Consider the following 14747-nt stretch of genomic DNA (forward strand, 5'->3'; position numbering starts at 1 on the left):
TAGCTGCGTGATGAAACTTGCAGCATGATTTTGATTGGTTGCCTGCTGTGTAGACAGGCTCTAAAACAACGCAAGGTTTTGGCCGAATGGAGCTTGCCTGCCATATGAGTGCATTGTTAAGATTACTTCACCACACGAGTATAGAATCATATGGGTATTTTTCTGCCACCAAATATGCGAAGTGTTTTAATCTAGCTACAGACATTCGATGTCAGCGATTTTATTTTATACATGACATTATTATGGCAAAATCCGTACATGCACCCTGGCAAATATTTTTTATTCAAAGATACACGCAATGGAACGATTTTAATAAATTTGATATTTTCTGTGAACGAAACATTTTTGATCACAAACATTACACAAATGGGATATTTGAGAAATCTTGAAATTAATATCCTTTTACTCAAAGATTTACTCAGCGTTAGAGCATACTACGAGCACATATTTTGATCTTTTACAATAAATTATTTGCACAGCAATTACAAGCATCCAATTATTTTTCTGCTATAAAATGGTCCGCTCTCATCCCCTCCCTTCTCCTCAATCCTCGCAGACCAATAGAAGAAGCAATGCCTCGTAGGGGGAGGGCGAGGGGAAAGTGAAGATCCAGTGGATCATAGACAACAAAAGGTGCAAAACGGCGCTGAAGAGGTGCCTCCCTGTTGTGTGAAGAAGGCCATGGGCTATCCGTGCTCTGCGACGTCCCCCTATGCGTCATAGCATACCGTCCTAGCGAGGCCGAGCAAGTGGTGAGGCAGTACAGAGACCTTTCAAAGTTGGACAGGTCCAAGAACAAGTTGGAGAGCACGGACTTCATCAACCAGATGAATGAGAAGTTGAGAGTGAAGATGTCCAAAGTCCAGCTGCAAAGTCTTTGCAGCTGGACTTTGGACATCTTCACTCTCAACTTCTCATTCATCTGCTTGATGAAGTCAGTGTTCTCCAACTTGTTCTTGAACCTTCCAATTCCGGCAGTTCTCTGTTCTGCCTCACGACATCGGAAGCCGCCCACGGCGATGGCCAAACCACTAGCTCGGTGGGACATCGCAGAGCACGGATAGTTCCCTAGCCTTCTTCACGACAACGGGGAGGCGCCTCTTGAGCGTTGTTTTTCGCTTTTTGTTGTGTATGATCTACTGGATATTAACGTTCCCCCCTCGCCTTCCCCCCTACGGGGCATTGCTTCTGCTATTGGTCTGGGAGGATTGAGGAGAAGGGAGGGACGAGAGCGGACCATTTTATAGCATAAAAATAATTGGATGCTTGTAATTGTTGTGTTCAAATAATTTATTGTAAAACATCAAAATATATGCTTGTAGTATGCTCCAACGCTTAGTAAATCTTTGAGTAAAAGCATATTAATTTCAAGATTTCTCAAATATCTCATTTTTGTAATGTTTGTGATCCAAAATATTTCATCCACAAAAAAGATCAAATTTATTAAAATCGTTCCATGACGTGTATCTTTGAATCAAAAATATTTGCTAGTGTGCACATACGTATTTCGTCATAATAAAGTCATTCATAGAAAAAAAATCTCTGACATCAAATCACTACATCAGGATTTGGGAGCACCTTTAAGTGCCCTCAAATGTATAAAATGTGTCCTTAATATTTTAAAAGGCACATAAAATGTGCCGAATTTACTTGCCTCTCGGCAAGTATTAAGGGCACTTCAAAAATATGCACTCATAGTTGTATCTTTTAGGGCACATTTTAGACATGCCCGAAAAACTTTTAAGGGCACATCCAAATTGTGCCCCCAAAAGTTTTAAGGGAACATCTAAGATGTGCTTAAAAAGTTTTAAGGGCACATCCAACATGTGCCTTGAAAAGTTTAGAGGGCACATCCAATATGTGCCCCGAAAACTTTTGAGGGCACATCCAATATGTGCCCCGAAAAGTTTAGCATCTAAGATGTGCTTAAAAAGTTTTAAGGGCACATCCAACATGTGCCTTGAAAAGTTTAGAGGGCACATCCAAAATATGCCCCAAAAACTTTAGAGGGCACATCCAATATGTGCCCCGAAAACTTTTGAGGGCACATCCAATATGTGCCCCGAAAAGTTTAGAGGGCACATCCAAAATGTGCCCCAAAAACTTTTGATGGCACATCCAGAATGTGCCCCGAAAAGTTTTGACGGCATATCCAAGACGTGCCCCAGAAGCACATCCAAAATTCAGTTCACAAATGCAGTGTAGATCCAAAATTCAGTTTGCAAACGAAGTTTACACCCAGTAATAGTCTTAGTAAGTTATCTCGGGCCGGAAGAAGAATCAAATACATCATTCTGAGACATAATCTTAAGTTTATTCTTATTCAAACTGAATTTGCACAAAACAAAATTCAGTTTGCAAACGCAGTTTACTCCTCCAGGACGCTCCATGTAATCTTCAGTTAACATAATTCAGAAAAAGAATCCTAAGACCACGTTCTCCTAAACTCTAGAGCTAAGCAACCAAAAGTGTAGCATGATCCTCAACCTATTGTGAGGTTATTTGCATCACTAGGTACCTTGCCTAGAGCTAGCATAATCCTCAACCCATGGTGACAGGCAGATGATGAAGTACATTGCAGAAAGAAAGGCTCCAATGCGTGGTCATCTGCATCACCAGAAACGACCACATGATCCTCAACCTGCAAGCTTCTTTTTATTTCTAGAGCTAAGGTATTCAGCAATGGAATATCTGAAAAATATCAAGCTGGACACAGAATAACAAGCAATCAATGTGAAATAATTCAATTACCTTCGGAAGCACAACCTCAACATCAACCACGCCAAAATGCAGACACATATCGCTCAGCGCCTTCAGAACTCAAAATTCAGTATCACCATAAATAAAGAAGTATATAGTTCCTAGGAGAGTTACAAAACACCGTTACTCTAAACGAAAGGAATTATTCATAGCAGTAACATTATCTGCCTAATAATGGATTCCGGTCAGAGTACATGTGTTATCCAAAACTAATCTGGAGCGATCATGTTCCATGCTAAGTCAAATACACTCAGCTTAGAATATATTTGAACTAGAAAACATAGCTAGACCGCTTAACATTTTTTTAGACATTATAGAAAAGAAACAACATGAAAAGTGATAATTTGTCATAACTGAGTCACACAATCATGATCTTGATCGTACTGCATAAAGCTATTAAATAAACCTCCTCATGAAATAATGGCCAGGTGTCGCAGTAAATTCAGAGATAAAACACTGTTATTATGAAACAATAACTTCATTGGTTCTTGCACTGATATTTGGAGTAATAAATTAGTACACAAATTGGTATCTAGTTGCCAGCTTGAGTTTCACACCTCAAGACCTCTTCTTTTCAAGGATCTTCTTTTCAAATTGATAGTATAGTAAAGGTGTTTTAACAATGTGATAGAACTCTCCAGTATTATATATAATTTTTAAAGGATTAGCGGAATAACTTCCACAATGAAATGAACCGGCGCTTACATTATTTTATTGCAAGCTAAATACACAAATGCAGGAAATGATATTTAGTAGCAAAGCAAGCTAAATGTTCACACAGAGGATGGTCGGCGCCACGGACCAATGAAACAATTACATAAAAATGAATGCTAGTGAACATGAGATGAATCTTAGCCTAGGATTGAATAAAGAAAATAGGATGAGCTCAAGCTTACCGTGGATCTGCAATAGCACATTTAGGAATAACCAATTTCTTCCTCAATCAAGCAAGTACCAAGAACAAACACTTGCAGATCATTGATGAGCAACCTTACTGAAGCTCCTACAAATAGGGAAATGTTGATTTCAGGAAGGAAGATGACACCAATAAATATCAGATATTAACATACTGGCATAGCTCTCAATATGAAGTTGGTGGCATTTGCAAATTTGATACTCACAGTAGCCGTAGAGATAAACAAAAGGTGCAACACATCAACAGTATATAATGTTAGGTCGGCCCATCGGTGTAAGCTAAAATACATCTCTACGAAAATAAAACAAGATATAACTGAATTCTTTAGTTAACACTTAACATTGTAGTGTATGTTCAGTTTCGTCAGGAATAGAACCACAACAAATCACAGATGCTTGGATGAGTAAATCCTCCAAACAGGCGTTGCATACCTTTTTAGCTGGATCACAAGGAGCTGAGGATGAAATAGGACGAGAATCCTAGGCCACCAGGGAATTCTTAGTTGAGTAATTGAAAAGAAAGTGCCATTGATTTAACTAAGTAATCTTACACTGCAAGCATTAGCTATTAATAAAGTAGTTAAACTAAGAATTCCAATGTTCAGACTTTGCATTACATAACCTGCAGATATCGGCAATCTGGGAACATTTACTTATCCAGTTACCACACAATATATGATTAGATATATTTGTACTCTCCAAAAACCCGAAAGCCTCTGCACACTCTACTGATGTACAAAGCACTTAACAACAATAATTGCAGGCAGATAACAAAAGGACAACCAAAATGATGAAACCAAGCAAAAATAACAAATGGAAAGGTATCATATCAGTCAGACCATAAACTCTAACTATTTCCATTGTATTTAAATGGAAGGTATCATATCGAACGTGAAAAATGTTTCTATTGTGTTTAAATGGAAAGGTGTCATATCAGTCTGGAGAAGTTGGAACTAGAACTCTAACCGTTTTAGTGTGTTATAAAACAGCCCAATTAATTTTTTCTCTTTACTTCTTTTGAAAATTCTGGTGAGGATTTTGTTTTAATTACAACCACATACGCCACCAACCACTCACCCACTAACACATGCTGGTATGTGCATTACCACATGCCTAGCTAGTTAAGAGTTGTCAGGTTACCAACATGCACAACCACATAAATAAGGTAAGCTAGAGATTAAGGCTTAACGAGAAATATATGCTTGGCAAATACTCCTCTTCCTTCTCAGAGTATTTGCATCACATGATGCTGAGTTGACGGTGACCAAAAAAGATAGTTTAATGTAAACTACAAGCAAACGCTTGGATCAGAAATACTTCTCATTTGTCTAGTAAGCGGTGGCTTAAAAGGGAGTTTACTCCAGAAAAATGTTACTACTTCAGACAGCAAGAGATTGTAAAGGTCAATCAGGACACCCATGAAGATTCGAGAAATCTAAAATATAGTTGCTGGCAAGACTGACAGATCATATAGGCAAAGGGAGAGGATGACATGTATATAACATAGGGCGATTTTCTCAAGTTAGGCTAGCGGCATGGTCATAGATGGACATGGACAACGTCAATGTGTCTCTGCGTCGTTGCTGGCTTGCCGCTAGCCACCGGCGGGGTCACTATGGCATAGTCGACGGGGATTAGGTGTGCACATACTTGAATACAAATGCAACTATTGGCAATTCATCAGATGAGCCACTGACATGAATTTTATTCAGTGAAGAGAGTGGTTCAATTTCAGCATCCAGCAGAATCGTGTCTACAATAACAGAAGTTGCATTTTATTATTTGAAGGAACGAAGCACTAATGACCGAACTAGCAAAATGTATGTAATTAGAAGGAACTAAAAAAAAGAAACTCAAGTGATAACTCAATATTGAGAGTTTAAGAAATTGAAAATAGTTTCACAAATATTAAACATTTTAATTCTTTCAATTCTCTACTCTTCTATTCTCCATTCTCGTCTTCAAGAACATATGTAGACTGCGCTGTGATGGCCAAAATAGCAAACCAACTGGGATAACTGATAAGTGATAACATAAAGCTATTATGTCTGGAATTTCAGAAATTTGAAAATATTGGATGGAATGTTCGGATTCAGTCCTAGTTAAGATAGATGAGGTTACCATAATACAATCCAACGGAAACGTCTCTATTTGCCCCTTAACAAAACCAAAATAGAATGCATGACCATAATTGCTACTCAAAAAAGCAAAAAAACATATGAAAGTAGAAGTGACAAATTGATAAATAACCTAAAGGTAGGGCGTGCCTATACACTGCAACATCTATACGCAACAGATGACAGTCACAACATGTTTCAGGCTGCTTGGGAGCTCATATAGGCTGTCATGGCATATTGGCATGCATACCAACAATCCAAGGGGAACACCCAAGGTGAGATGGTCGTGTACTGCACCGTGTTCCAGTAATCTAATGTTAAGTAGGTGAGATGGTCGTGTACTGCACCGTGTTCCAATAATCTATCCTAAAATCTTGTTGGCGTGCGGCCGCCCAAACGACGCGCCGAGCGGGCGGTGTCGTGGCCACCTGATCCTTTTCAGGTGTCGTATTGTCCGGTGGGTGTAACCGTTGCTCTCGTCATGGGTCCCACATGTCGGTGACTGGGTTGGTGGTTTCGTCGTGAGAAAAATAACTACACCGCTGTTTCGAATTTGGGGGATCGTGCCCACTTCTCCACTCCGCATCCCGCAGTTCCCCTATCTCCTCTCTCGGCAGCGGCGGACCTCGCCGGCGATTTGCGCGGCGATTTGGTGGTTGCCGGAGGCTGTAGGGGTCGGCGGGGTGGCGCTCCGCAACGGGGGCGACTGGATCGGAGACGCCGACCTCGGGAGCTACTGCCGCGGCGAGGAGGCGGGTCGCGCTCCGCAACGGGGGCGACTGGATCTCAGCGGCGAGTCAATCAGCGCCGAGGACGTGTTCCGCCGCCGCGCCGCCGTGCATTTCCGTGTCGCGGTAATCACCTCCTTCTCCCCTGCAGCACTCTAACCGCATTTTCGGTAGTAGTTGGTGTCTACCCGCGGCGAGGTGGCGCGGAACTCTAGATTGAGGTCGACCGCGCCGAGGTGAGGTCGACCGCTGCGAGGTGGCGCGGAGAGGGTGGGGGTGCTCGCCTCCCCGTTGATTTTTGCGATGACGGTGGGCGTGATGGCGATGACGGGCCTGGGCGGGCCGTTCCCGCGGGGGCTGCTGCTGCGCTGCGCGGTCTGGACGGCGGCGAGGATGTGGTGGGCCTTGAGAAGCTCGCTGGGGTCGGGGTGGGGCCACTTGCGGACGCCGATGGTGTGGTGGCCGACGAAGACGGGGCCGTGGTGGACCTGGTGGTGCGCGAAGGCTTTTGGTCTAGGCGACTGTGGTGGTGGTGGTGACGGTGGTGGATGTGGTGGTGGTGATGGTGGCGGTGGCGTTGGAGCTGGCGAGCGTGAGCGGCGGGGTGACGAGCGAGACGAGGTGTGCGGCGGGGTTGAGTGGCGGGGTGGGGAGGAAGAGGAGGAAGACGACGAGGCGGGAGAAGCGGAAGCCCACGGTCATGGATGTGGCGCAGAAGAGCGTGTGCAGGATGAGCCAGGTGGTGGGCAGCGACGGCTTGGCCAGCTCCGGCGCGGAGTCCGGCGAGGCCACCGACAGCGGGAGCTTCATGTCGCCGGGCGACGAGATTTCCTCGTGGCTGCTTCGGCTGGCGCGTGTGAACTCTGAACCGCTCAGCTTTGCGAAGTGATTGCAGGTTGGGTTTGGGTCAGGCGAGAGGGGGTCGAGGGAGTTTTGAGGTTTTTTTCTGGATAAGTTGATGTTGTAGTTGCTTTTTTGTACTCCTGTTATTGCTAATCCAGGTGTGTTTGTTGCCTGTAGTGGTAGGAAACTTGCTTATGCACTGGTAGAAAACATGCTTATGCAGTTATGCAGTTTTGCAGTGGTAGAAAATTTGCTTATGTAATTATAAAAATCAATACAACTCTGGGTTGAAGACCACCATCTAGGTTGTTTATGCATATTGAAAACATGAGGCTATGTCTTCCTAGGTTCAAGTCTAAAACCAATCACACCTTATGAATTTTATTAGTTTTGATTCAGTTGTGTATTGAAAATAAAGGCTAGAACCTATACTTGAGTTTTCTTATAGACTGAATGAAGAGTTGTATTGATTTTTATAATTTTGTATTTTTGTTTGTTGCTCAACTAGAATTTTTTTTTGTTGCCTTGTACTGCTATGTTTTTTTTGTTGCCTGTAGTGATATGTTTGTTGCTCTAGTGCTATGTTTTGTTGCCTCTTGTGCTATTAAAGTTGATATGCAGAATGAATCTTTTTTGTTTTGCATAGTTTGCTTTTATTTGGGTTGTTATTGCTCAACTTTGCTATGTTTGTTGTCTGTAGTGCTAGTAAAGTTGCTATGTAGATTCAGTTCTTCCTCCTGTAATTTTCATGTTGATAAGGTTACCTACTTATCATTTGTTTTTTTAGCAAATAGGTGTGCTAAAATGGTAGGAACTGATCCGTCTGAAGTAGCTGGGTCTTCTTCAGGTCACCAGCAAGTTCAGGTTAGTTTTCCTTTTAATCTCTTGTTTTTTTGCTTTTCTGCATTTGTATTCACTTAAATGGTTGGGTCCCTTTTTCTCCTACAAACTTTTATATGTGTTTATATGTGTGTTGACTCCCCAATGCAGCCTACCAGTCATATTGCAATGAAACAGAAGGCTGCAGCCTGTCGAGGGCATCCTCCAAAAAGGAAGAAGAACAAGGAGGTACCACAAAAGACTGGGGATGCTGGAGTTCAGAAGAAGACAGCATCGAAACAGAAAGAAAAGGAAGTTAAGAAAAAAAAGGATAGCGCAGATGTAAGTTTACTGTACTCACGATGCATCATTTCTTACACAGAGCATTTTTGTATAATTGTCTGTTCTGGGTAGGTTCTTTTTGTAACATGCAGTAAATTTAAGAGTTGATTGGACTTTTAGGAGTAACTTTTTTTTCTTTTTTCTATTTTTTGTGCAACTTGGCTATGCAGGAAATAAGAAACAGGGCATCACCATCCCGTTTCTTTGCTCTAAATGGTGATCTTAATGCTGATCAAAGGATTGCCATACTAAAGATGGACTTAGGTGGTCTTCTCAACATCGGTGCATGCACTATGCCTATTGATCTCAGCCAATGGGTTATGAAGTGTTACAATCATAAGAATTCAGAGTTAGTGATACCCAACAGGGGGAAGATACCAGTTGACGCTGAAAGTGTTTCAAGAGTTTGGGGGCTACCAAATTCTGGGCTGAAAGTTTGTTACGAGATGAAGACGGACATCATCAAAGCAATCAATGAGGACTACGGTTTTCCTGGAACGAATGCTCCTGAAAAGACTGCATGGTGTAAGATGATAAGAGATATGAAAGGTGCTGCTGACGACCGATTTCTCCGAGCTTGGGCTATTGTTGCTTTTGATTGCTTCCTTGCGCCTACTACCGGCCTTAAAGTTAGCCCACGCTGCTACCCTGCTGTATATGATACCAAGCTTCTTCCTCAGACAAATATATGCCAGTTTGTTGCTGATCAGATTAGGGTTGCTTTCAGCGCCTTGGGAAATAAGAAGTCTGTCTGTTGCTGCGTATTTCATTTGGTGGTAAGTGTATTATTTCCTATGATGAACACAATACAGAGAATAGCATATATGAGGGAAATTATTGTTTACATTCAAACATTTTTAGTTGCTAGTTTTTGAGATATGACCAGCCTGTGTGTTAATTCATGGTTCCACTGTATTTAATCTATGCAGTTGCTTTTTGGTACATAGTTTTTGCACATGTACTGCTGTTAGTTGCCTTGTTCAAGTCATAAATTGCCTCCCAACTATGTATTGCATAATCCACCAAGAGCTCTTTTTCTGGTTTTTTATCAATGAATTTGTTGCCTTCAATCCATATTTAGTTGCTTAGAAATACAGTTTTTTAAGTTGCCTCACATGAAGTTTTTTGCTTTTTCTTTTTTTATGATGTTTTTGTGAGCCAACAAGATTTTTCGACAGATTTCATATATGTTTTTGTTGCCTATATTAGTTGTGAAGTTGCATGAATAGGAGCTGTAGTTGCCTATATTGGTTACAAAGTTGCTATTCACTTCAGATATCGATTATGAATTTTGCATGAAAATAGCTACTGTATTTGCCTTGAATTTTGCAGTCACTTTATAACCTCATGAAAATAGCTACTGTTTCTTGTTTCTCCAATGCTTCCTTTGCCCCCTCACACATCCCTTTTTTTTGATGAGCAGATGCTGTACCTTGATTCACTAGAAGTTGATGAGGTTATAAGTGACTGCAATCCTCGTGTTGATGCCTGGGACAGCTCATTAATCAGCAAGGTGAAGAAGAAGGATAGGATTAGCCCTGGAGTTTTCGGCAAATTACAAGTATGCAATAGACCATAAACTTCTTTTTAATTTTGCTAAGATAACTTTTTCATTTCTTAGAAAGTTCACAGTCTTCTTTTTTATTGCCCTTACACTGATACATTTTTTCCAATTTTCTTTTATGAATTTAAAAACCAGCTGAAGGAGAAATACAGGGACACTCAACAGGGTGGTCTTTTTGGAGGATTGCTAAAGGCTGAACAGTTTACTGCGTCTAATCTGCCACGAGACTACGACCAAAGTGTGAGCACCTAAAACAATACTTATTTCTTAGTTATAGCATAGTTTTTATATCATTCTTTTTCCACAGCTTATAATTGTTAAGAATTTTGTTTCCTGATTTCAATTGTTACAGAAGAAAAGGAAAATTTCTGCGTTGCTTTATGGTCTGTGCTCTGAATTTGAAGAGTCGATGGCAAAGTTTGTCCAGGGGATTAGCAATCTTGAGCAACGTACTGCTGCTGGAAGCACTACTCGTGCCAATGTAGTACCGAAGGAAAAACCACAGAGGCCAAGGAAGAGGCAGCGTATGAGTCAAGAAGAAGAGGCAGCACTTCAAGATGATACTGATGACTCCGCAAATTCTGATGACGATGAAGCTGACAACCTGGTATTGAATGATGATGATAGCGACGATGACAGAAGGCAAGTAATTATCAAAACTCAAATGCAAAACATGAAACATTATAACAGGCAACTTCATGATCATTTAGATGCAATTTTAATTACTATTACAGGCAACTAAAAGTACAAAGCAGGCAACTTCATTACCATTTGTAGCAATTAATTTACCAGTACATGCAACTAGAACTGCATTTATCTGCAACTTTCCCAAATTTATTTTCCACTGCAATTATATTGTCTGCAAGTAAACTAATAAACACAGGCAACTTTATGACCATTTTCCAGCTATTTTTTTAATAGCCATTACATGCAACTACAACTGTTCAAACTGCAACTTTACCAAAATAAATAATCTATGCATAGTTTTTTGATTCCCCTTTTTCGTGTTAACAGGGAAGAAGATACCGAGGATGACAGTGAGAATGATAACAACGATGACAACCGAGCTGACGCTGAGGATGATGGGGAACAACGTGATGACGCTGATGAGGAGGAGGTTGAAGGGAATGGGGACGATGACGAAGAGGAAGAGGAAGATGAAGAGGAAGAGGAAGAGGAACAGGGAGATGATGATGAATTTGATGGTAAAGGAGGTGATGACGGAGATGATGACAGTGATGGTGATGGAGGCAACAATGCTGCAACTGGCGGTCAGGGGGGACAAAACGACGATATGTATGATGATGAAGCTAGTGACGATTCTTTGACCACTGCGCAGTACTATCTTAATACCAGGAGTAAAAGGGGCGATGCAGTACGGGTGACAAGAGGAAAAAGAAGGATGATGCCGATGTTTTGCCAACAGCAACAATGGAGGATGCATCAGTGCCTGACTTGTGCAGATTTGAGAAAAAGAGTAAGCTTGCAGACATCCCTCCAACGGAAAAACATGTTGTTCTTGAGGAAAGGTCACATAATATCAAAGAAAATGTGTCCAAAGAACATTCAACCCCCAATGCTGCACATGAGGATGGATTGGCTTTCATCAATGATATGCAAGGTAGCCCGGGGGCATACATGGAGTTTCTTGGTCGAACTCCTAGTCACATGACAGAAGATGTGCAACATGATGAGCCCACATTGGGTAAACATGCAAGTGCCATGAAAAACATCAACAAACAGTCAGCTACTGAAGCTGTTCATGCAGGTTTGCAGGGAACACATTCAAATGCCGGACTGAAGGCAACATCAGTCACAGTTGTTGCAACTTCCAGTAGTATACAGGCAACTAATGCTGGAACTGAGGCAACTACAGCTAGCCCAGAGACAACTGCAAATCCAAGAGCCTTTCAAAGATGTTCGTCACCCAGTGCATCATCCACCACAGCAGGCAACTCCTACCACCATGCGGGGGAATACACCGAGATGCCGCGCAACTCATGCTGCCAGGGAGGCAACAACACCTGGACCTGTTTGTACCTCACCAACTGATCATGCAACAAGTGTTGCAAACAAGGCAACTACCAGTTCACCTGCAGCAACAAGCCCTTTGGAACATGCAACTCCAGCCCTACAGGTGCCAGTTGTGCCCAGCAATAGGGTGCAGTTTAGTCCTCCTACACGTCAAACATGCCCATCGCCATCTCCACACACAGCTCCTCGAGGGTCTTTGTCGCAGGATGAGGTATACAGTTTGATCAACAAGAGCATCGCGTCACCGGACATGCCCCAGCATATGCAGCGCAGCAAATCTGCTGAGACAAAGTGGAAGGAACAAGGGAATTATAAGATGAAACTCCCGAGGTCCAGGTCTGGAAGTGAGCTTCTGGAAGGGTATTGCAACGCGCCAACATTCAATCTTGGCCCGGAATTCGATTTGACTGAAAATCAAAAGGCTGCAACATGTGCATCCGCAGATGAAGAGTATGATGCTTTGGAAGGAATTGATCCTGCAGAGATTGAGAGGGTTTGTATTGCTGCCGAGCAAGCACGCAGACCTGTGCACGAGCAACAAAGAACTGAACAGAATTCAATATCTCCAAACAGCTTTCAAACACCTATGAAAGAAGCAGAGAATGTTGCAACTGAATCAATATCGGGTGGTACAGGAAGCTCAACAGTTCCTCATCAATTCCAGAGGAGGATAATCAAGCTTCCACCGTGCAAAAAATCTCCATTTGTCAATGTTGATAGCACCAAACAGTTCCAGTGCTCAGCTGAAGTGAACAAACTGTATGCTATGGTAATCCAGTATGCAGTAAGAAGCACTAGGCAACAGAATTCAGATGACAAAAGGTTTCTCCTACCTACAACATGCACTAGTTTTCTTCCATGAATCAATGATGCATGCTTAGTTGCAAACACTTTTTTATTGCAACTTATCTAATTTGGGGTTGTCTTTCTCCCTTCAATTTCTTTACAGCCCTCATATCGTGGACTTTGGTGGATACCATATTACGGCCAAGGAACTCGCAAACTCAATGAAGCCAGGTGGTTGGCTACATAGTGCAGTTATGGAAGTGGGAATTCAGGCAATCACAAAGAACATGACACCATCATCTAACAAGGTCATCATGCCACTGAGGATAGGAGTAAGTACAAGTCATGTACAGTATGAGAAACTTTCTTTTGTGTTTTGGACATGAAAATGCTGATTACTATTTTTGTTTTTTTTGTTTCGTTTGCAAAGACTTGGTTGCAGAACCTCGACTTTAACCGCCATGAAATGAAGGAGTTGTTCAGTTATGAAAGACGTTTAGATAAGAAAGACATGGTATAACTTCCTTTCTTTTCTCTGTTTTTTTAAAAAAAATCTATTGTTTTGCATTTTTCCATGGTTGCTGCTAACCATGCAATTCATGCTAAAAACATGCCATTCTGTACTTCAGAAGCAACTTTCTTTACATACAAAGTAATTTCAATCCCATTCCAGGCAACACTCTACTGTTTAAGAAGCAACTACTTTTAGTGACTCCAGTATTATTTATCACCAACAAAAACATTTACAGGCAACATTCTTTTCTTTTGTATAGCAAATACTTCCAAACAATAAGTAATTTCAAACCATACCCATCCAACATCCTTATTACTACTATGTGTAATTTAGAACCAATTCAAGGCAAATACAGTAGCTATTTCCATGCAAACTCATAATCAATATGTGCAACTAATAATTTTTTTTAAACATGTTTTGTACTTCTGGTGTTAAGATAGAATGAAAAGAACTTTGTACTAAATTTCATGCAACTTCAAGGCAAATACAGGCAACTACAGCTACTATTCATGCAACTTCACAACTAATACAGGCAACAAAGCACATGTCTTCTCATGAATAACCTTTTTTTTACTAAATTTTTGCTCTGTTTTATTTTAAGCTCTGACCAAACAGTAATTATATATGTCAAACTACCAGGTCATGATACCTGTCTGCGAACCACTAAACAAGAAGACAAAAAATGAACCTCTCGTTAACCACTATTGGTTGTTAACTGTGAACATGAGGGACAAGAGGTATCAAGTGCTCGATTCATGGAGGTCATTCAATGACAAAGCTCTAAGGGAAACTTACAAGAAGATCCGCACTACTCTGTCCATTCTATGGGAGGAGAACTACAACAAGTCTAAAATCAAAATAGATGATTTCATCTTGCAAGAAATAGCAGTGCCAAAGCAAACCAATAAGTAAGCAATACCACTTGTTTTATAAACTATGTTTTTATGCTTTCTTTTCCACTTTGTGTTTAACATTCCATGGTCTTTTACTCACTGCCTTTTTATTTACTTGTTCTTTCTTTTGGTGGTAAGTGTATTTTTTTTCCTATGATGAACACAATACAGAGAATAGCATATATGAGGGAAATTATTGTTTACATTCAAACATTTTTAGTTGCTAGTTTTTGAGATATGACCAGCCTGTGTGTTAATTCATGGTTCCACTGTATTTAATCTATGCAGTTGCTTTTTGGTACATAGTTTTTGCACATGTACTGCTGTTAGTTGCCTTGTTCAAGTCATAAATTGCCTCCCAACTATGTATTGCATAATCCACCAAGAGCTCTTTTTTCTGGTTTTTATCAATGAATTTGTTGCCTTCAATCC

The 14747-nt window shown here is 41.1% G+C and overlaps 1 protein-coding gene across 1 annotated transcript; it reads right to left on the reverse strand.

Moving 5' to 3' along the window:
• Window positions 1-6675: 6675 nt before the first annotated feature.
• On the reverse strand, window positions 6676-7330 carry LOC139831699 (probable glucuronosyltransferase Os04g0650300). Its single transcript, XM_071821021.1, has 2 exons — window positions 7109-7330; window positions 6676-7008 (listed from the first exon to the last, which is right to left on the reverse strand). Exons 1-2 carry the CDS (start codon window positions 7328-7330, stop codon window positions 6676-6678), a joined length of 555 nt encoding a protein of 184 aa, XP_071677122.1.
• Between the last annotated feature and the right edge of the window lie 7417 nt (window positions 7331-14747).

Source organism: Lolium perenne, chromosome 5, assembly GCF_019359855.2.
Source record: "Lolium perenne isolate Kyuss_39 chromosome 5, Kyuss_2.0, whole genome shotgun sequence".
NCBI lineage: Eukaryota > Viridiplantae > Streptophyta > Magnoliopsida > Poales > Poaceae > Lolium > Lolium perenne.